Source organism: Gouania willdenowi, chromosome 21 (genome assembly GCF_900634775.1).
Source record: "Gouania willdenowi chromosome 21, fGouWil2.1, whole genome shotgun sequence".
Classification (NCBI taxonomy): domain Eukaryota; kingdom Metazoa; phylum Chordata; class Actinopteri; order Blenniiformes; family Gobiesocidae; genus Gouania; species Gouania willdenowi.
Window position 1 is genome coordinate 33424844 of NC_041064.1, and position 23591 is coordinate 33448434.

General features: G+C 39.9%; 1 protein-coding gene across 1 annotated transcript in view; it reads right to left on the bottom strand.

Annotated features, from left to right (window-relative positions):
- kdm6a (lysine (K)-specific demethylase 6A) overlaps positions 1–23591 on the bottom strand; it is a 62398-nt gene that overhangs the window by 8906 nt on the left and 29901 nt on the right. The window contains 15 exon segments of the mRNA XM_028435460.1: positions 1675–1727; positions 3014–3219; positions 3862–3940; positions 3942–3968; positions 4054–4183; positions 7712–8319; positions 9929–10222; positions 10317–10415; positions 11284–11343; positions 11420–11512; positions 12976–13110; positions 13274–13493; positions 14806–14904; positions 17181–17307; positions 23058–23151. Of these exon segments, the coding sequence (XP_028291261.1) occupies positions 1675–1727; positions 3014–3219; positions 3862–3940; positions 3942–3968; positions 4054–4183; positions 7712–8319; positions 9929–10222; positions 10317–10415; positions 11284–11343; positions 11420–11512; positions 12976–13110; positions 13274–13493; positions 14806–14904; positions 17181–17307; positions 23058–23151 (2324 nt within the window).

The window sequence follows — 23591 nt, forward strand, 5'->3', positions numbered from 1 at the left end:
ACACAATAAGTATCAGTCGGCAAAGTTCCAGACGCCCCAACCGGCACCGCTAAGTGCTAAGCTAACCAGAACATGTGGTAATTGTGGGAATGCAAAACATTCATACTGCATGCAAATCTTAACTGATTTACACCATTCAAAGATTAAAATGTTCTGCTGCTTAGTGACTATGATATATAATTTGTAAAATGCTTACTTATGTAGTTCATGGTTTTATGCAAATTAGGCTGCTTTTGCAAACCTTAGAGTTCTTGATTAGGTCTAATGATTGCTCATGAACTTTGAGGAAAAACTGCTGTTATTAAAGCGTTAATTCTGCAGATATAGCCACAATTTGAAGCTTAAAATTATACTTTAAGTGGGAACGCTTAGCATTCATCTCTTACTTTGCTTCATTAGGTAGGACTTTTACCTCAGCTCAGTGTGATCAGAGCCTGCTTCTACCTGCTTTTGATCAATCAAGTAGAAACTGGTTCGTATCTTGCCCCCCACAATGTTTCTCACCTTCACTTTAAATAAATGCTTGTTAAATCCTCAATGACTTACAAGAGACATATTAGGAAAAATCCACTTTTGCTGTTTTTTTGAACACATGAGGTAACTTGAGTGCATACCTGTCAAGTATCCCGTTTTGGCCGGGAAACTCCCGTATTTTACCCCTCTCTCACGCCATCTTCCCGTATTAGTATTTTCCCATAAACATCCCGTATTTTAATGTAATAATAATTAAAAGATGCCTTATTAAACTGAGAGCCGTCACTAGCCTCGCGAGAACTGCCACCTGAAATGGCCTGAGTGACAGTTATCGCGAGATTAATGCTGACATCGGCAACTAACACGGAAACAACTCAGAAGAGAGATGGATTGGTGAAGACGTTCCGGCAAAAAAAAAAAACAAAGAACTGATGTAAATACGTTGTGGAATGTGAGTTTATCTTCCTAAAAAGCAGCAGGATAGGACATAGTTACACGTCCTGTTAGATTAATAACTGAGATTTTAACGTCTCCCACAGTGGAAGGAACGACGTAAGTCAGCATGAAAAATCAGCCAATCACAAGCTCCACAAATATACACTGCTTTCAAAAAGTGTTAAATGATGTAAAGGCTGTAATAAATCTATTTAATAAGTCATTAGTGAATACCAGAGAACCACATGAGTGAGCATGAGAAATTAAAAGAAAATACATAATGAAAATAAAATGTTATTGTTTAACTTAAAGACAAGCAACGTGAAATTAACAGTAAATATACAATGTGTTGACTTGTATATAAACTGTAAATATATTAAATAAACATGTACTTAATATATCCATGTATGTTTTTATTTAGGCTGTTTTAGAATTTAAGAATTAGGGCTGGGCGATATATCGAAATTCCAAATGTATCGAGTTTTCTATTTTGGCGAACACGCACAGCCAAAGGAGTTGGCTGTACGTTTTTGGCGTTCCAAATGTTTCTAGTTCAAAATGCAGTGTTTAATCACATGATGATAATGATAATAATTATGAAGTGTCTAGTAAAAATGTTTATTTCACGTTTGAGTAGCTGTTAGATTACAGATTCTACCAGTAGATAAAACCAGTCCAGGTTTGGTGTAGAGTTAAAGTAAGCAGGTAGATGAAGGATGGATTGGGCATAAAAACCTTATGGAGCACAAAAAAATAAAATCTCACCTGTCTGATGAACCAGCCTCTGATTCCAACTCCTTTTTCTTCTCGTTTTCCTCCTGAAATAAACGATATGTAATTAACGCAAATCAAAACCCGAAAGACTCACAGAACTAGGAGTTAAGGTTCCTACACACTTTGAGAGAACAGAGCACTAAAGTGTTTTGGTCGGTGAAAGTATAAAGTCTAAGATGTCTGAGGATTTTAACTGATGGAGGAAAACAACTCGATGGAAGCACCGAAGAGAGGAAAAAAAAACACTAGTACAAACCTGTTGGTGTATTGCTTCAACCAACTTGTGATGTCAGTAGAAATGGGCCGTAATGCCTTTTTAGTCACAATAAAATCAGTTCAAATAGTTTTAAATTTTTACAATATCCATCATAAAAATCAACTTCCATCAACCACTTTCTGCTGGGGTCTGCTGGTGCCTATCTCTAGCTTACTTCAGCGATAGGCAGGGGTACACCCAGTTCATCGCAGGGCAACACACAGACGCACACAACCATTCACTCCTAAGGGAAATTTAGAGACTTCAATCAACCTAACAGTCATGATTTTGGAAATGCTTAGGAAGCCGGAGTACCTGGAGGAAACCCACGGTGAGAACATGCAAACTCTGCAGGGGCTTGAAACCAGAACCTTCTTGCTGTGACTAGTTAACCATATTCTTAAATTATTTAGAGAATATCAACAGGAGGAAATTGGTTTACAATGACCTCTTTTACTGTCATAAATGAATATTGAATTGCAGCCATACCAAAGTCCATTAAAAGATCTCGGACTTTAAGCAAGGACTGACCTAACATATGTACTATATTTATTTTCTTCTTCTTTTGTTTTGTAATTGGGTAAGCACAGAGAAAACATGTAAACTCCACACAGAAAGGACCCAAGTGTCCACCCCAGGGCTTGAACCCAGAACCTTCTCGCTGCGAGACGGAAGTGTTTTAACCACTGAGCCACCATGATAATCAACTTGTTTGTCAGAAAGCAGTCATAAGTTATCATGATCAACACTCACTAGCATTTTCCTGCTCCAAAAGACAAAGAAGGACAAGGAGACATGTTTGAACTGTTTCAGGAAGTCTAACGTTGGTTTTGATGACTTTGTGATTCATTTAACACACACACAGATTAGAGTCATTGATCCATGAAGCAGAGAAAACTCAGAATAAACTGATGTAACTTTGTTCTCACAGACGTACGACAGAGAGAGAGAGAGAGAACAAAGTTGTCTGTCCTCTAAAAGTATGCAGGAACCTTAAACTACACTTCTGGCCAATCTTCACTTTGATATTGTGCTTCATCAAGATAAAGTCCTGTTGCACAGCCGCCCACTGACCCTCAGCGACTCCTGGAAGGACGAGGCCTGGTACTGGGCGTATTTGATGATGGTGGTGTGTGAGCGGCTGCTCTCACAGCGCCACATCTTCCTGCTGCCGCTCGGGTCCCAGTTCTCATCGGTGGGCTGAGCTAGCTGGGTCCGCACCTCCACCAGGTGGTCAGGGTTGGCCTCCACCAACGTTTTGGTGGAAAACAGACCCAAGTCTAGAGGAGGAGGATTTAAAAAATGTATGAGAATTTTACCAAGAGTACGTTACAGCTTTCAGTTTGATAAGTTATTCATCTAGAAGTGCTATTAGGATAATTTGAGAAGACAATATGGACCAATGGCAAAGCCCCGCCCCTTTACATATTGATCCTACAAGCTAAGCTAACCTAAACATATGGAACTGGTCATGGTATGGAGTTTCATCTTTAAGTTTCCTTTTCCCTCAGTTAAGACAACGCAGTAAAAATGACAGCGATTGGACAGAATATGAAATGGATTCTGCACTAGGGCTGGACAATTAGGACCAAAACTCATGGCGATATATGATATGAATCTCAATATTTTTAACTCAAAGTCTAACTAGAAAGACAATTTGGGTTAAATAGGCTGATGCATTGTCAGAATTTACATAAACTACATAAAAATACAACAAAAACCAAGTATAAACTACTTTTTAGATTAAAATGCTGCATAGATTAAAGCAGGTTAACTGTCATTTATTAGTGGTGCATCACTTGTCTCCTGTGTGCAGTACCTACTCCCACATGCAGGTGGCGCTGTCGTCACACACATCACATTCACTTGTGAAATCAAACACTGGGCCACTGAGGCACATAGTATGGTTTTCCTGCTCTTACCCAGTTTGAGCGCTCCTGCTAACCCTCTGATGACGGTGATGGGGTTGGCTGGGTTGGTGCAGAACTGGTGGAGGGGGGGGGAAGAAGGCGTCCCTCTTGTTTTCTAGCTGGAATTCATAGAAGAGGAACAGAGAGCGTCAACATGAGCCAACAAACACCGTCAGAAGATAATCCTGCACTGTTTGTACCCACATAAATACTGGGTGTCGGGGGGTTGAGTTTGTCCTTTGGTAGGGGGGGAGAGGGTGCTCGGGGGGGCCTTGGCGGGGGACATCTGTCCAGTAGGATGCTGCTCATGGAAAGGCCGTTTTTACTCAGATTCCTGTAGATCAGAAAGAGGTTTCCTTGATTAACTCATTCAGTGCCAGCCATTTTCAGATTTTCTACCCCCCTCAGTGCCAGCTGCTTCTGAGCATTTTGACTGATTAAAGACCCGCAGAATATTTTCTACTATGACTATCTGAAATCGGACACCAGATTCTGAAAGATTGTAGCCTCTACTTTCATTAATGTGGCTCGTTTCGTTCTTTTGTTATCAGCCATTGAATAGAGCAAGTTTTACACAAATCTTCAGTTTCAGAGCAAAAACCTGAGAAAAAAAACCCTGTCAGTGACTTTAAAGCTATTTTTTTTTCTTTAGTGACAACTCTAACATCTGAACATTGTTTCCTTATATAAAACATTAAAAATAACACTGAGACCAGGCTTTTGATGGCAAAATTAATATTATTTTACTATCTGGTTCAGAGTTGAATGTATTTCTTACTGTATTTTGGTGTTTCTCCAACTTTCTCCCCCGTCATTCTGCACACACGCAACTTCCTCTTCCTCCACGACATGCAGAGTGTCACTGCTTGCCCCATTTTTTTTATTGTTTTATCTCACAATCGCCACACTATCCATGAGTTCCACACATGCTCTGGTCGAGTGTGCGCTGCTGGGAACGTCAACTCTCATACGTAGCGCCATTTTCTGTCTCATAAGCGCCTTTCCTCTCACCCTCTGAGCTCTGCTGAGCATTGATGATCTCTCATCCAAAGGTGCGCTGCTACCTCCTACATGTCACCTATTATTTTGCTATCTGGCTCATAGACTGGGGGTCTTTTGTAATTGACGAGTTATCTCGTCAATGGCACTGAGTGAGTTAAAAATGAACTGTAAACTTATATAATTAGCCCCCCCTCAAACTCTTTCACACATGAACAAAGATCTAATCATTGTTGTTTTCACTACGGACATTTTAGAGACTCCAATCAACCTAACAGTCACGTTTTTGATTGTGGGAGGAGGCTGGAGTACAGGGAGAAAACCCACTTAAGCACAGGGAGAACATGCAAACGCTGCACAGAAAGGATGGAAGTTTCCACCTGAAGGCATGAACCCACATCGTCCTTACTGTGAGGCAGACGTGCTAACCACTATGCCACCATGCTCCTCTTCTATGTTGTCTTTTTGCATTTATAATAGTGTATACCTATATTATTTTCTTAATTTTTATTTTTATGTTAATTATTTTGTCACATCCAAAATAAACTAACTTCTCCACATTAGTTATAAGATTTATTTTTCAGCGTAAATTCTATTTTCCCAGTTAACAGGGTCTTGTTCAATCTTTTCATAATTAATCTATTAATATATATTTTTTATCATCATTGCTTCTAACTAATTATTTCAAATATGCCTTATTCTCAAATCTTTTTCTTATTTTTTTCTTAACATCACAAAAAAAAACAGACAACGGTCATCACAGGAACACAACAACAACAACAACAGAAACCACAGTGACCAACAAACCCTTTTCTTTAAACATTTATTAGTTTAGCATCATTGACCAGAATTCAGGTAAAATGGGAGAAAATATTTTTGTGTAAGTGGTCTACAGTACCAACCGTACACAATTCAGAAATGGTTCCTACAAGACCCCAGAACAGACCTGCTACAACCCGACAAAATGGAGAAAACACCCTGAAAAACAGTTCCTCAGATTAACTGAGAATGCTTCTGTTTCCCAGTTCTTACACAGTCACCAGCCTCCGTGCTGGTGCTGTGGTTATCTCGATAACTCTGCCTGTAATAATTCTTCCGCTCACACAGCGAGAAACACAAACCTTTGCATGTTATATACCGACCAAAGGCGTCAGCGGCCACAAACCCTGCCTCATACTGGACATCTCACTCCGTAATCAGTAGCTCAGACTCTAACTGAGACCCAGTTGCAGGGACTCTCCTGTTACAATTTCTTGTCCAGGCGGGTGCCCCCTAAGCACCCGTCTTTACCTGTCCCACAGGCTCTCCTACCATATGCTGTAATCACTGCCTAATGTTCAAATCACTGATTTTGTGTGGATTTTAAGGCAAAATCCTGAGTTACAATTTAGATTTATAGTAAAAATACAGACTGTGTTGCAGCAACAAGACAAATCATATCAGAAATTTAGACCTCTAATGCTTGACTGCTTCACATCTCTTTTGTTTTGGGGGAAAAACAATTGAAATTTTCCCACTATTTCACCACCACAAATTAAGATTTTAATAAGTTAATTTATGGAATCAATCATTTAACAGGCAAGGCACAGATTTCCATCTGAAATGTTAAGAAGGAAACTTCTGCACTCACCTCATTATCTGAGGTATTTAAACCTTGAGGCGAGCCCCCAACTGTTGTGGCTGTTTTGAATGGAATGAGACAGGGTCAAGTTGTAGGGTTACTGGTCAGATGCGGACACAAGGTTTATTTGGTCAAAGGGTTTTTGAGGCAGACCAGTCTGGGATTCAGAGGTTTACATGTGTGTATGTCCCAATGAATCTGTAGTTGTTCTGTGCTCTCAGGGTTTTGTATGCTGCTGATAACGCTAAGCATAACAATGATGGTCTCTGAGAAGTTTATGATGATATCTTAGGGCAGTTTGACCAGGACCAGGAGAGATTCCGTAAGCACATATTTCTCACGTACTCAATCTTTTCATTATAATAATAATGACGCATTCTATTTTATATAGCGCTTTACCATAGACACTCAAAGCGCTTTACGGAATTAAGGCATTATTCTTTTACTCCACACTTAGTGGTGGTAAGCTGCCATAGTGCGCTATCGGCCCCTCCGACCACAACCAACACTCACTCACACACTACATTCATACTAGGCAATGTGGGTGAAGTGACTTGCCCAAGGACACAATGACATATACCACTGGGGTGACTGTCCCCCACTGTGGGAACTGGAATTGTCAGCGGTCTTCCATCCAACTACTAACCAGGCCCAGACCTGCTTAGCTTCAGAGATCAAACGAGATCGGGCAATGACAGGCTGGTAATCTGAACGCACTACATACTAATTTTAACGTCAGACTTAGGATGAGTAGTACGTTAGGATAACCTTAACGACACAATCATGGTTTAGGCCTCACAGATCAATAAATCAAAAATCATTTGCTTGGAAAAAGATGTAAAAGGTTGACATTTCTGCTGGAAAGATCTCCACTATAAACACTGTCTTGTTGACATTGTTGGAAAAGTTTGGGGTGATGCAATGTGGGATGTGGAGGAGACATAGGAGTGTTTTTACTTGATTCAAAAACTCTGCCAAAGAAACTTCCCAACACATTTCTGATGTTTTCACTGAACGTTGAAGTAAAACAATGGAGGGTGTTTACTTTGGGGTTTACACGGAAATACCAGGAACAAACTAGAACAAAAATGGTGTCAAGCCAATCACTGTCCTCCCTGTCTAGAGAAGAAACATGTCACAAATATGTCACCCAGTCCTACATGGAACGCCAAAATTCCCAGAGAAGCGAATGCATCATCAAGACATGTTATGTATGAGACCACAGGTGAACAGAAGCCCTACCTGCAGGCTTTGAGGACGTCACTAGAGCTGGGATGGATGGAGACTGAAGAGCAAGCAGCCAGACGGCTAGAGACGGAGCGTTTGTGAGCTCCGGCTGGTGGCTCCACCCTGAGAGGACTGGTCATCCCAGTCATTGTGACGCCCTGATTGTCGTAGTGAGGGGGGCTGTTAAGGCTGGGGAGAGAACCTGTGGCATCAGCACGGTGTAGTCCTGGGTGGACGTTGTTGACCTTCTCAAAGGAAGACCCTCTGTGGTTATTGGTACCATCGATAGTGGTGCTGTGGGTTTTTTCCTTTAGTGGGGCTGAGAGAGGACGATTGTCTGGAGTGGGAGGAGATCCTGGATCAGAGCGGCATTTCTGCTGAATGTGATTAGCTAATCCCTGTGAGGGAGTGTGGTCAGGAGCGTTGGGACTTTTTCCAGCAGAGGGTGCTGCGTCTTTGGTGAGAACCCCCGAGGTAGTAGCAGCATGGGGGGGCGAGGACAGGTGGGTGGGTGTGATCTGTGGGGAGGTGGGCGACAGAGAGGAGGCTGAGGACGAGGCAGTGCAGGAAGCAGGTTCTCCATTAGAACCTGCCCAATGGGAACATGGACCTTTCAGAAGCCCCTTTAAGAGAAAATGACAGTCAGTCACATGACACAACACAGGTTTCTATGGCAATGGTTGGTGACCAAATGGTGCCTGAGCAAAAATAAATTCTGTTAACGTAGAAGACAGACATCATATACTGTACTGCTGATTGGAGCAGGCGTAATTTCACGGCGCAATCTTGCTTGGGGAATACCCATTACGTGCATTATGTTTATGGAGGATTAGCTTATACTATTATTAGGAACGGGGGTGCCCAATGCGTTGACCGGTCAGTCCACCACTCCCGGATCCCAGCGGAGAAGAAAAGGCTCACGTCCAGAGCCGCGCCGAATAGGCAGCCAGCGGGCGCCCGTTGGCGGGCCCAGAACCAGCAGAGATTGGACCCCAAACCAGAAGGAACCAGAACAGAAGCAGCACCGGCAGCAGCCCGCCCAAGGACAACGGCCACATCCCCAATCGCCTGGGGCACCAAGGGGACGCAGTTCGAGACGAGACAAAATGTGTTACATTTAATTATATTTTATCAGTGCCGCTGACTCCTTGTCCTGGAAGGGGGTGTGTTGCAAAGCTGAACTACTGCTGCTGCAGCTTGATACAATGAAAATCTGACAGACGTCAGACTGATTAAACTGTTTTAACACTGCGTATAATGAAAAGCCACAGTTTGATACACTACAAGAATACATAACAAGTGAAATATTGATGACAGATGAGGATGATGACTAATGCACACTGATCATTTCTGATGTAAGAAGTTAATAAAATAACATGAGGGGAAAAAGAGATTTTAACTGTGGCTCAAATGGAAAAATATGTCAGATCTTCACCTTGCAGTAATCTGATCAAATCAACCTTACATTGTTTATCAATGAAGGCGTTTCAAATTAAAAGTACGCTTTATCATTTTCACGAATTTCAATGACTTTTACAAGAGTTTTGAAAACTTCATGTTCCGTGAATTCTAGACAGCCCAAAAATAATCATCATGGCCCAGTCCACCTCCTTTGCTTCAGACCTCCTTCATTCAGAGACTACACACTTTTGGCTGATCTGTGTGCGGTGTGCGTGTCAGAAATCTGGACCGGAAAATGCGCGCAGAAGAGAAGTGCATAACTGCTGGCGCGTGAAAAGGCGCTTAAGTTCACACCGGAGAATAGGGCCCTTAATGGATAGAGTCTGGATTCCTCCTGTCTGTATCTATTATACACGACAACCTGCTCGCTCCACATCATTTCTCACTTCGCCTGTGAAAGGTGAGATAATGGGATCTAGTTACGCTCTAATGACTGGAACATTCATAAAAGGCACAAAAGTGTTGCATCGTTTTCTGTGTTCTGTTAGAGAAAAGCACATTTTGTATTTGAGTTATAGTATTTAAAACACATGACGATATAAAGAAAAAAAAAAAAATAATCCATTTCAAATCTGAACATGAACTCAGTAAATAATTCTAATTTGAGATTGTTGAGTGTCTAACCATTGTGGATTTACAAACACTCCTGCCTCTACATAGATGATGTCTATGTCCATGATGTCTATGGTGGAAAGTAGCTCTGAACTAAACGAAACAGTTATTATACAACGAACAGTGAGCCACAGGTTGATTAACACTGGGTTGTGGTACCTGAGTGGTTGTGTTGCACTGTTTGCTCCTCCACGTCTCATTTGTGCGACTGTTGGTGCTGGTGCTGCTGGTGTGAGGTAGACAGTTCTGCAGGTAAGGCACGTTTCCATTGCTCACGGAGGGATTTCTGTGCAGGTGTCCTAACGGACTGGAGGGACAGGACCCGTTGGTGGTGGGCGGGGCCACGCACGGGGAATGAGTGGCTGAGCGATTGAGGGTGGGGGTTGTTGCTAGAGAACCGTTGGGGAGACTCGGGCAGCGCTGGTCACATGACACATGCTGAGGCCTTGTCTGCTACAAGAAACAGAAGTCAGTGATTGGAAATAAAACTCAGAGAGGACAATAATGCACGTATAGAAAGTGCACGTTAAGTAGTGCATGTATAGACCTGCTGTTGCATCACAGATAACTGCTTTTCCAGCTGCTCCAACATCTGCAACTGAGGAGGCGTTAGGCTCGCCCTGTTAGTCCGCAGGTGACCCAAAAGCTGTGCCATCAAAGGAAAAATACAAATGATTGACTTGCAATTGCCTAGTGCAGAGGTTCCCTACGGTTTTCTTGTCGTGACCCCATTTTTATACCCCAAAAAGTTCATTCTCTAAAATTGTTTTTTTGCACATATTTATTATAAAAAATTACAACACAGAGTAGCCAGAAGTAGTAAACAAAGTAACAAGATATTTTTGTACTGAATTTTATTTTAACTAGATTTATATTTGAGAAAATGAAAGTATAGAAATAGAAATAGAATAGTTTGAGATTGCGTATGGTGTTTAAATTTGATTTTTTTTGTTTTATTATTTTATCTATTTCAGTGATATTATGCATTGTTTATTAAGTGTGCAAAATAGAAAAATAAATTGTTGTTTTTTTAAATGTAAAAATATAATTGTAATCTTTTTTATCGTATTATTAGACATTTCAAGCAAGACCGATTTATTTCAAGGTGACCCCACAATTTTGGAAAATTAAGAGGTTGCCTTTCATTTTAATTATATACTCCTTGCAAATAAAGCCTTAAACTGAATATATTTATGTGCAAAAAATGTCTGTAATTTTAGATGTTGTAATTAAATGCTTATATATATTTTTTTTTAATGATTTCTTCATTATGTGTTACTTATGAAAAACCCTTTCAAAACACAATGGTATGAGTAATTGACTTGATTTTTTAAAAAAAACAAAATCATAATAATAAAGTAAAAATGAATTAGTATGAAACAAAAAAAATTATTCATAATAAACATGTTTAATTATTTCATTGTATTTATTTATTAGTTTTTTGGAGTATTGGAATTTTGACCATCATCATAAATCCACACCAGCAGGCAGTGGTGCTAAAGTCGTGGCTTTACCTGAAGCTTCTGGGGTGTCAGGGAGCAGCTGGGGATTGGGTGTTGGTTTACACTGGAGTCCTGCACAGGAAACACAAAGAGAGAGCTCAGGTTGAAGCCTCCGTCATGGCCTGGATTAAACCCGTGGTATCCGTACCTTCACTGGGCTGGCGGTGCGTTGCCTCTTGGCCGGACTGGTCAGTGGATTCGTTTGGTTACTGGCAGACTGACTCACATCTCCTTTGGAGGGCTGAAAAAAGCAGCAAACAGACATTAAACATCTGAACCTCCAAGGACAACATAGGAAAATAGGCTTCACAGCATCCACTGACATGCATTAAAGCTACTTCAATTAATAAAGAATTACACGTGTGACATAGTAATCTAATAAACCGTTTGACTTCCAAAGCTGTGCAAATATTCTTTATTAGCACATTTTTAGGGCTTGTGGTGATGGATGAAAATGGGAATCTAAACAGTGCACAGACCAACACTCTGAGGAAACACTTCTCTTTAATGTATTTAAGTGAAGGAGGACATTGTACATGATATTTTTCCGCACGATCGATTATCGATATGCTCCCGCTAAGTATGGTTTTTATTTTTTTTTTTTTTACCTTTAAAAAACCTTTTCTGCTTTTTCACTGAAATGTGCAGGTATATATGTATTATCACTGTTTGTTGAAGGAACCAATATATTGTTTACTGGAATATTACACTATACTGGTGTCACTGGTAAGAAAGACCCTATTTTTTGTTTACACAAAGCACTATTGAAGATACTTATTCATTTACATTGTTATGTTGACACTTATTTACAGAAATGTTGCACTAAAATAGTGTCACTGTTCATAGGACATTTTCAATTTATTGTCTTTCAGAGATATAAAATAAAAATTCTATTTTTCACTTAATCTTTTTCGTATCGTATCGTGAGGTACCAGAGGTTCCCACCCCTAGTTGATATCATCATGTACCAATTCTACAACAATAATAGATATGCTGCAAGAAAACCACACAGTGATACATTGCAAAATAGCAGCAACACTGTCAAATACATTGACAATAGACAATAACATTTTTAAGTTTTGTGTTTCAGAGTAATTTTCAAAAACATTACACAGACTGAACAAGCACTATACAGAAAGTGCATGAAGTCAAAGTTTAGTGCCTCTTAAGTCAGACAAAACTTATATAATAATATTAATATAGAATGTCCTGGATGTCAGGACCCCATTTGGGTTCATCAGATTCCTTCAAGAAACCAAGATTTTTTTTGTTTACAGTTTGAGTGCATTTTGGCTTATTTTTACCCTTTTTCTGCAACTACACCAAACTTGCCATATTTTAACCTATTTTCATCACTTTTTCTTGCCATATTTTTGCACCTTTTAATGCATTTTTCCTACATTACTCCCTTTTCTGGCACTTCTCCATCAAATTTAAATGCCTTTTCTGCACACGTTTAGCACTTTAGCACCTGTTCCACCACTTTTCCCACCTAATGTCGCACGTTGACCCATTAGTGTCACTCTAAACCTCTTTTCACCATATTTCATGTTTATTTTTTGCCAATTTAACCACATTAGTGATTTGTCATGCCCTCCCCCAATTTATGTCATTTAAGACAATATTGACACTTTTTCTGTCTGTTTTCGTCCACTCTAATTTGCAACTTGAGAACCACTGCTCTATGGTTCACTCGGATCTCACCTGTGGTGCCTGTGTGGCGTTCAGGGCTTCTTGTCTGGATGTGAGCTCAGCAGGAATGGGAAGGCTCCACGCCTCCTCAATACTAGGAAGCATTTTACTCTTATTCTGCTGTGGCTGTGGGTTACACAGCTGAGCCTGAGGAGAGAGACACAAAGCATTAGTGCTGGACGACAAACACTCCTGATACACATGACATACAGTGGCAAAGTCAAGGCCATTAAGACACGCATGTGAAAAAACTACGATATGAATTAAAAAGGACATAAGCACAATCGGGGTTGTAAAGATGTGACTCCACCTGCAGCAGCTTGATGCGTTGCATGAGAGCGCTGGTGTTGAGGCAGGCTTTGCCGCGTGTGGCGTTGACGTAGCACTTGATGGCGTCGTGAGGCTGAGCGTTGGACTCGTACAGCGTGCCCAGGTCCATCCAAGCAGCGGAGTGGCTGTGATCCAGTTGGACGGCACAGATGTAGGCCTGCAGCGCATCCATGGGCTGGTTCTGCTGCTGGTAGAGAACCCTGTAGAACCAACAACACTTCTGACTACTCATACACATGCAAGACCTCCTTTATTTAAGGGATGCACTTTTTTTCTTCACAAATTTCACATTGTAATAGTCATGGAAAAACATTGATTTCTGATCGCACTTATTGATGGCCTCCCAACATTCTGTGCACGCGGAAAACGGACATAAAAAAAAGAACTCACGTTTTATAAACAGAAAAATGTATGTGACACTGGAATAGCATCTGATCTTTTTAAAATCCAGCCCCAAACTGACAGAAATACTTCACATGCATGTTTTTGGGACAATATCACACATTTACATACTAATTTTCACCAGAAAATGTGTGATTGAATGTTTTAAGTGCGACAAATGGGCAAATATGTCTAATTGTGCCCATAATTTATTTATACATTTAGTTTTTTTTATTTTTAATCTTTTTTAAAATGTTGTCTGTGTTATTGTCTGAGTAACAAACACACTCACTCTGTATTTATTTTTTTCCTTTGCACAACTGCCTCAGTAATAATCACCATTACTGGCTAAATAAATACGGTTTAATTTTGTACATAATGTCTGTCCGTGTTTTGTAGCATTATCGTCCATATCTTTGTCTTGTTCCCTTCAGAAATAAAATAAAATAGAAGCAGAAGGTTGTTTTTAATGTGTTGCGATGAACAAATGGTTCAGATTACTACGACTGCATTTAAATATGAAAAAGCTCTGGTACAATGACAGCTTTAGCTGATGGTGTATTAGCTGAACTAGTGATCAGTTTACCTGGTGACACGTCACGGCAGAAGAGTTTCCAGTCACACAGCTTTTCAGGATTACGTGCAAAATATGAGGGTAATTCATCAGTTGGCAGTAATTAAAAGTTTCATGACACATTTTTATGGTAAATTTCCTGCTAAACAGGTGGCTGATGGTTAGCAGTGTGGCTAACGTTGCTCTCACAACGTAATTTCAGCACAAAATTCTAATTTTGTAATTCATCAAAAGCAAATAAAATGTAAAATTAATATCAGTTGTTGACACTATTAACCCTATTTAACATGTTTGCCACTATTTCAGGAAGTTTAACGGGCAGCAAAGTATGTAAACAGTGAAAGAAGATGAAACGGAAAAGAGTAAAACGATGGAATTTGGGACATTTTAAACAGAAACCTGGAGTGCCTACTTAATTGTACTAAAACAAAAAGAAAATAGATTCATTGTTGAATATTTATTAAGTTCTTTGTAAAAAAAAAAAAAAAAACCAGTAAGAATAATCAAAAGTAATGAAAACAACAGTACTTCATGCTGTTTATGAGCGTATGTCTCACCCTATGGAGCACCAAGTGTCAGCACTAGCCTCTGACTTATCAATGGACTGACGGTAGGAGATAAAGGCATCCTGAACCTTTCCGATACTGGAGAAGCACCTGGAGAGGAAAAAAAGGAAAGAGTTTTTAAAAGATGGTAAAATGCGAAGGAACAATAACGTATACCTCTGACACAACAGCTTCAAACAATAGCACTAGCTTAGTAACTACAAAACAACACTAAATATACACTCATGGGCCCAATCATTAGATAGACCTGCAGTAAACTATTCTTTTCAGTAACTAATTAATTAATCAATTTTTAGTCCATTAATCATACTACTACAATGCCCGTCAGAAGTATGTATTCATATAGTGGGAGGAGCTTAAGTAGAGTTGTCAATTATGGCCAAATGAGTATGTTTTTGAAGGTTGGATGTACAAAGAGGTGTACATACTCTGTAGTGTCATAAAGGGGTTTGTTTGCGGGTGCAAAGTAAAATAGCGTGTGTGATTTTCCTGGTTTAATTGTATGGGGTATGCACATGATAAATTGATCAAGTTTGCAGAGTTCACCCAGAGGGAGGGGCCGTGGGGTCCTCCGGGGTTTGGCTCTGTCACAGTCGCCATGGTAACCAATGAGTATGGTCTGGTGACAACAGGGAGTGAAATAGGGGAAGGGGGGGCTTTGGGCTCCGAGGTGGGCCACCTCTGCTACCGCCCTGGAGTCAGCTGAAATGTGGTGATGGTAGGACATGGTTGGGACATCATATCTCTTCTACACGAGATATGATGAGAGCTTCCACCTGCTCCAGAGTCTCATCCTGTAAACGCATCCTCAGGTGGCGTCTAGCCCAAGATGAGGCTGTCTGGTAGGGGCCTCACCAGTCTGTTGTGGGCGGCTGAAAGCCTGGCTCTCTGTAGCGATATGTAGCGCGGTGTCCCCCGGTCCATGTGACAGGCGTATAAGTGTTATAGAAGCGGTCTGTGGAGTGTGGCGGAGTTTGAGCAGCGCCGTGGCTGTGCATGTCCACATAATAGCGGCACGCGGTGCGCTCATTAAAGCAATATTTTGAGGCGACAAAGTAGAAATTGTGGCTGAAAGAGACCACCGTCCACCCACCCACATAGTCCCGTCCATTCCCCAATTGGAGTAAAACAACCAAAAGGAAGAAAAAGCGAGCCGGTAACACAACGTTTCTGTCCTTAAAAGGACCTTCTTCAGCTGCTGCCTCTCTCCCTCACTCACTTATCCCAGTGACTTCAAAATAAAATTAAAAAACGTTTTGTAATACCAAATAAGTCCAAAATAATGCATGCACACATTCGGCCTATGTGGAAGCTGTTAAAAAAGTTTCAGCTCCATCAGACACCCCGTCAGGGAGATATTCGTTCCACACACGCACGCAGACCTTCCTTGATTTATTGGAGAGAAACCACACATTTTGCTGTCTTTATGCATCCTGTACTTATTCAACAAAAAAACTAAAGAATCAAATGAAATAAACTCATATGATCTTTTAAACAGGAATCACTTTAATAAAGGTCTAATAAGCAACACTGCTTTAAAAAAATTTCACATAACAGCGTATTCAGATCTAAATTGAGGTCAAATAAAACATTGTTTTCCCCAAAAATTTAACAATAAACAATAACGTATTTATTTCGGTAATTAATTTAAAAAGTAAGACAAGAAATAAAATGTTCACAACAAATACAACTTTCTTAAATACAAAGCGAAATAACAGAACATTACATTATTTTGTAAATGGTAAATGGACTTGATTTTATATAGCGCTTTATCACCACACTGAAGCAGTCTCAAAGCGCTTTACATATCAGCTCATTCACCCAATCACTCTCACATTCACACACCAGTGGGACAGGACTGCCATGCAAGGCGCTAGTCGACCACTGGGAGCAACTTAGGGTTCAGTGTCTTGCCCAAGGACACTTCGACACATAGTCAGGTACTGGGATCGAACCCCCAACCTCTCGATCAGAAGACGACCCACAACCACCTGAGCCACGGTAAGTAATATTGCAATTCATTTCCAAGGGTTATTCATATATTTATGCAATTTGTTTCTGTTATTTCGTTTACATTTTTATTGATTTTCAAATAATTAAACGTATGATTTTGAAATGTTGTGCTGCTTTTTGGTTTTCTTAAGACTGCCAAAATACATTTAAAAAATTCAAATTTCAAATTAAAAGAAGGGACAGGTGATTTTATTTTTTTTTACTCTTTAGTTTTACATGGAGTTAAACTGAAAGTTTTAGACCCATAAATAAAATCTATATATAAAAACCATTAACTTCAGTCTACAACAGTGATGAGAAATAATCAGGCTGGCGTTCATGATAACGCACACGCACACAGAGTGATGTTTTACCTGCCGAGGTAGTACCAGGACTGGCCTGAGTTTGGGTCGATCTCTACAGCTTTCTGCAGACACTGGATGGCATAGCCGTCCTTGGAGCCTTTGTCTGCCTGTGGCTCCACCGTGTGATGCATCCAGCCTGCGGAACACAGTAAGTGTGTGTGAGCTCTTTGGATTGAACACACCAATACACACCTCACCAAAACCTCACAGTGGCCATGGTTACATGATGTTTTTTTTAATTAGGAATTAGTCATTCCAAATTAAATTATTCAGAATCAAAGCGTTCTGCTTCGTGTTTACATGGAATTAGTCATTTTGAATTGAGGCTTACATGGAAAAAAAAAAAAGGTTTATTTATTCAATTTCACTTTAGGTCCGGGGGTTGGGAAGGCTCTCATAGGACAGGAAGAGTTGATTGTAGTTTTGAAGCAGCTGCTTGACAATAACATATGGTTTCACTTTGGTTGAAGAGAGATAGAGCAGTGGAGAAGGGAGATAGAAGTCCGTACTTTAGTCAATCAAAGCCAGAGGTTGATGTAACAGCTGCTCTACCTCCACCATACAGGACGTTGAATGAAAAATGAATTTCATAATGATCCGCGCGTCATTAATGAAGCTCGGGTGCTTCATGCCCCAAGGAAGCCTGTTCCGTTTGCTGAGGTCAGTGTGTGTAATAAGTCTGTGTCCGTGTGAATTTCCGCATGTTTATTCTTCCGTCCATCCACTCTTTTCTTTATATCCATGTTATTTTGGGCTCTGATTAAATAAATAGTGTCGATTGGAGTCCGTGCGGCCATTCTAGACTGTGTCATCACTAGCGTGTCATCCTTGCAAGTCACGCACTCACAGAACGTCTTGAATTAACTTAAAGCGGAATAAGTGTTTACAAGAAAGAGGAATCATTTATTTCAGAATTAAAATCGGAACAAACCAGGCACCGAATTCGGATTTAAGTTTAATTCGGAATTATATTTGCATTAGGAAACCTTCACAAGGTCAGTTCAAAGAGGATTTAACTTTTATTCTTAATTAAAGAGGAATTAAAGCTCCCATGTAAACGTGGCCAGTATCACCCAGACGTGTGGACTTGAGTCAGACTCAAGTCAAACATTTGATGTCTTTAGACTAGACTTGGCCTTTAACATCAGTGACTTGTGACTTCACTTGGTCTTGAGCCTTGTGATTTGGAAAGACTTGCTACTTTCCCCCAAAGCCCAAACATGTTGCTGTAAACTGCTCTAGCCGCGTGTGTGTGTGCGTCTCTGTATGAGGAGTGGGTGTGTACAGTCCTCTCCAAAAATATCGAATGGCAAGGTCAATTCCTTGGACATTTGGGTTTCAGATCAAAACATGAATATAAGACAAACGTTCAGAATTCCAGCTTTTATTTCATGGTATTTACTTCTAGATGTGTTAAACAACTCAGGACAGAGCACCTTTTGTTTTGAACCCACCCACTTTTCATTTGAACATGTGACTGATGGGTGTTTCTAGTTGCTCAGGTGTTGCCTTTTAGAGTGATTGCTTAAACATTAAATAACTCTTGTTTATGGCTTTGGGTTTCACCTGTAGATAGATAATATATCTAACACAAGCACATTAATATTCATAATATATCTTACATATACCCTTACATTTGTGATTTGCGTAACCCAGTACCCTGGACACAGGACTTTTAATTCATGATTCATGATGATATTGAATGTTTTTTTTTTTATAAAAAAAAAAAAACAATTCCGTTTCATAGAGAAGAATCAAAAACCCCTTCAAAATCTACTTTTTTCAAATTTGGTCTGTGAATTATTCTTACCAGCTATTCTTTTCACTGTTGAATCTTTTTTTAAAGATAATGTTTATTTAATGTAGTTAAATTCAGTATTGTTGTGAATGTTATGATTTTTTATATTATTGGGGAATTCTTTAGAGAATGATTGTTTTCCTTCAGTTGCAGCCGCCAGATATTTGTTTCAACCAGCAGAGGTCGCTGGTAACCCAGTGTTCGGTTCGGATGCAGCTATTCTGCACAGTGAAGAAGAGATGCTATGCGCTAGCAGACAGAGCAATTAGAAAAACCTGACTTTTACAGATACGTAATAATACAGATATTATTTCGGTGCTAAGAGGTAAGGAATCATTTATGAGCATCTTTAAGAGTAGAAGGCGGCCAGATAGAGAGTGGTAGGCGATTCCGCACGCTGCCTATGCTTCTGGACATACCTGTACATGGCCCTGTGTGAAAAAGTGTTTGCCCCCTAAACCTTATAACTGGTTGGGCCACCCTTAGCAGCAACTACTGCAATCGAGCGTTTGCGATAACTTGCAATGAGTCTTTTAGAAAGCTGTGGAGGAATTTTGGCCTACTCATCTTTGCAGAATTGTTGTAATTCAGCCACAATGGAGGGTTTTCAAGCATGAACCGCCTTTTTAACATCATGCCACAGCATCTCAATAGGACTGAGGTCAGGACTTTGGCTAGGCCACTCCCAAGTCTTCATTTTGTTTTTCTTCTTCCATTCTGTAGTAGATTTGTTTTGTATCACTGTCCTGCTGTAGAACTCAAGTCGGCTTCAGCTTTAGGTCACGAACAGATGGCCGGATATTCTTCTTCAGGATTTTTTGGTAGACAGCAGAATTCATGCTTCCATTTATCACAGCAAGTCTTCCAGGTCCCGAAGCAGCAAAACAGCCCCAGACCATCACACTACCACCACCATATATTACTGTTGGTATTATATTTTTAATCTGAAATGCGGTGTTACTTTTACGCCAGATGTAATGGGACACAGACCTTCCAAAAAGTTAAAACTTTTGTCTCGTCAGTCCACAAAATATTTTCCCATAAGTCTTGGGGATCATCAAAATGTCTCCTGGCAAAAATGAGATGAGCCTTAATGTTCTTTTTGCTTAGCAGTGGTTTTCGTCTTGAAACTCTGCCATGCAGGCCATCTTTGCCCAGTCTCTTTCTTATGGTGGAGTCATGAACACTGACCTTAACTGAGGCAAGTGATGCCTGCATTTCTTTAGACGTTGTTGTGGGGTCTTTTGTCACCTCTTGGATTAGTCGTCGCTGCGATCTTGGGGTAATTGTGGTCGGCTGGCTACTCCTGAGAAAGTTCACCACTGGAGTCCCAAAGCTTTAGAAACAGCTTTATAACATAGGTGGGATAACTACGGCCCGTGGACTACATCCGGCCCTTTGATCTTTTTAATCCGGCCCACCAAAGCCAAAATAAACACTTAAAACACAAACAAAACTCTCTTTCTTCCATTCTCCGCTTACGCCCACCCTTTTTCAAGCCTCCCAGCGAATCACCACGCAGAACACATGTAAACAAAGATGAACATTGGCAGAGAAAGCTGCATGTAACAATGATGCCTTCAAGGCCATGGGAAACCACAATACCTGTTCAATAAACTACATGTGGAACATTAGGCCCAATCCATTACAATATCATAATTATGACTGCATTCATTTGACTTTGTCCTGTAATGCCTGGCATCCTACTAGGTATGTACAGAAAATGTAAGATGAGGAAGAAAGCAGAGTTAAATTAGTCGACACCATAGCAAACCCACGAAGAAGAAGCAGCAGCAGAAGAAGAATTTACTCATGGTAGAAGCAGAAAAATTGGATAGCTGGCCAGACAAACAGTTCTTCTACGTCGGTTAATCAAAGTAAGCTGTTTGTTGTTGTTTTATTGCGGGATCTTGCAAGGCAGCGAGATTGACGGAGCAAATCCGCGGTGCTGACAAAGCCTTTTATACATATCTACAACAATGAGTGGCTCAAAGAAAACAAAAGAGTCGACAGTGAGTGCCGAGTGTTTAATAATGAATGGACAAGTAAATACTTTTCCACTGAAGTCCGGTCAAAGGCTGTATGCCTTATATATATATATATATATATATATACTGGAGTGGGAATCTTTAGGCACCTCACAATTCGATTACGATTCAAGGGGCTTCGATTCGATTCTAAATCGATTATTAATGTATTTTGATGCATGTTTTATTCACAAAATATCTGTTACATTCACTGTGTCCACGCACTGTATACATATATATATATTATTTGTAGTTAGAAAAAAAGAGATACATTACCATTCATTATCCTTTATTACACTAATAGAAGAAGCACGCTATAGGGCTTCCCATGTTCATTATGTTCCCAAAGTACTTAATTTTAGTGTAACAGAGCTTACATACAGCGTGGCTCTTGTCCAGTTCATTTCCACCGTGGACATTAAAGAAACATCAGATTTTAAGCTGCCGGGGCGGGTCTTAACACCCGCACGTCCATGCTTCCTTGTTGTGGTGCTCTCTTTAAAGTGTCCCTCTGGAAACGCGCTGCTGCCACAGTTCCGTGGTCTTTTTGTTCAGCCTTTTAAATGGCCTCTAAAATTTAGATTTACGATTACTGGAAATTAAAGAATCGATTCTGAATCGTCCACCTCCGAATCTCGATGCATCTAACAATCAATTTTTTCTCCCGCCTCTAATATATATATATATATATATATATATATATATATATATATATATATATATATATATATATATACACACATACATATAGTGTGTGTTATGTGAGCTTTCAACCCCCATCTGTGCCATTGCCCCCAAAAAATCCTGACAAATAACACATGTTAAAATGTAATATAATATTTCATAATAAATCAAAGACTAAATTAAACTCACTTTCTGAATTAAAAAAAAAATGCAATAGAAAACTCAAATTCAGTGCAAGTATGAAATGACCTAACAGGGAACAAGTAACACTATGTTTCATAATGCAAATATATTTCATGAATAAATCAAAACTGAAAAACTAAATGAAACTAATTACCTGCATAAAAAAAACAAATGTAAAAGTACAGCAGTCAAAATATACAGGAAACGACAACACTGTTTGCAATCTGTGCCAAAAAGCTTTAGAAAACAAAAAAGGAAATAAATGTTTTAAATCAACGATTAAAAGTTTGTTTCTGGTTCCGCTCGACTTCACATGCCGACATAAACCATCATGTCTGCACTTTAGTTCCACGTTACATTTTGTTCCCGGTCGCATATCTATTGCAGTCTTTAACTGAATGCTCTTTTCATTTCTGATACATTTTAGGCGTCTAAATTTTCTTGCCTAGTAATGATCTTTATTGTTGAAGAAGAAAGGGTTTTAAGAAGATTAGCATGAAATTGAAAATTTCAACCTGTCTTGTCTCCATTCTCCACCAAACACTTTGAGAAGCACTGCTCTACTAACAGGCCTGTCTCTACTTAAAAGTACAAACGTTTCTTTAGAATTTGGGTGAAAGTTGCAAATCTGTAACACATATGGTTGATTTGTTATGAAGTTTTATAAATTTGAACTTTAAACAAGAAGAAGAAGAAGAATGTATGCATGCATCGGGTTCTGGCCCAGCCTGTCTGTCAATTTTTAAAAGTCCATGTGGCCCCTGAGCTAAAAAGTTTGCCCACTCCTGCTTTATAAACTTTTCAAGACTGATAGATTTCAATTTAATTTTTTTCTCATTTGTTCCTGAATATCGTTGGATCTCTGCATGATGTCTATTTAAAAACTGCATTTTGTGTTTACTTGTGTTATCTTTGACTAATGTTTACTTTTGTTTGATGATCTTGCATGTGGGAAAACATGCAAAAAAGTAAGAAATCAGGAAGGGGGCAAACACTTTTTCACACCACTTTAAGTGTGATAAAAGGCCTCTACAGCATATAATAATCCTGTTTCAATAAATTACAGGAAAAAGTAGTATTTTATTGAGCAATAGAACTGTTAGTTTGTGGTGAAATTGTCAAAAAAAAAAAAAAAAAAGCCTAAAAAGGAACTTGGTACATTTCAAGATTATTTTTCAGTTAATTGGGTCTTACCGAGTTGTTGCAGAGTGGTGGCCTTCACCTGTGGAGGGAGATTCTCTGTGAGCAGCAGCTGCTCATATGCCTCCTTCGCTGCTCTGAACTTCCTCTGAACAGAACGAGACACGAGAGCTTTGAGTTTTACGACTCGGACCAGACAGACACAAAGAGTGCAAAGAGCTCGTCACACTTATAAAGACAGAACACACACACACACACACACACACACACACACACACACACACACACACGGGGGGGGAGGGAAGGGTCAGCAGCACTGAAGAAGAAGACAGGTCAGACTCAACACGTCTGCAGCTCTAAGTGTGTGTGTGTGTGTGTGTGTGTGTGTATGTGTTTTAGGAGAAACCTGAGCCATCTGGCCTGTTGTGGACCTGCAGTTTGTTTTAAGTCAAAGACCTATTTGACCTTGGCCCATGTGTGATTGTGTAGGTGGGTGCGTAGGTGTGTGTGTGTGTCTGGTCCTGATTTCTTCCTGTCTGCACACAATACAAACACTTCTGGGTAAACAGTGACACACTAATGAGAGTC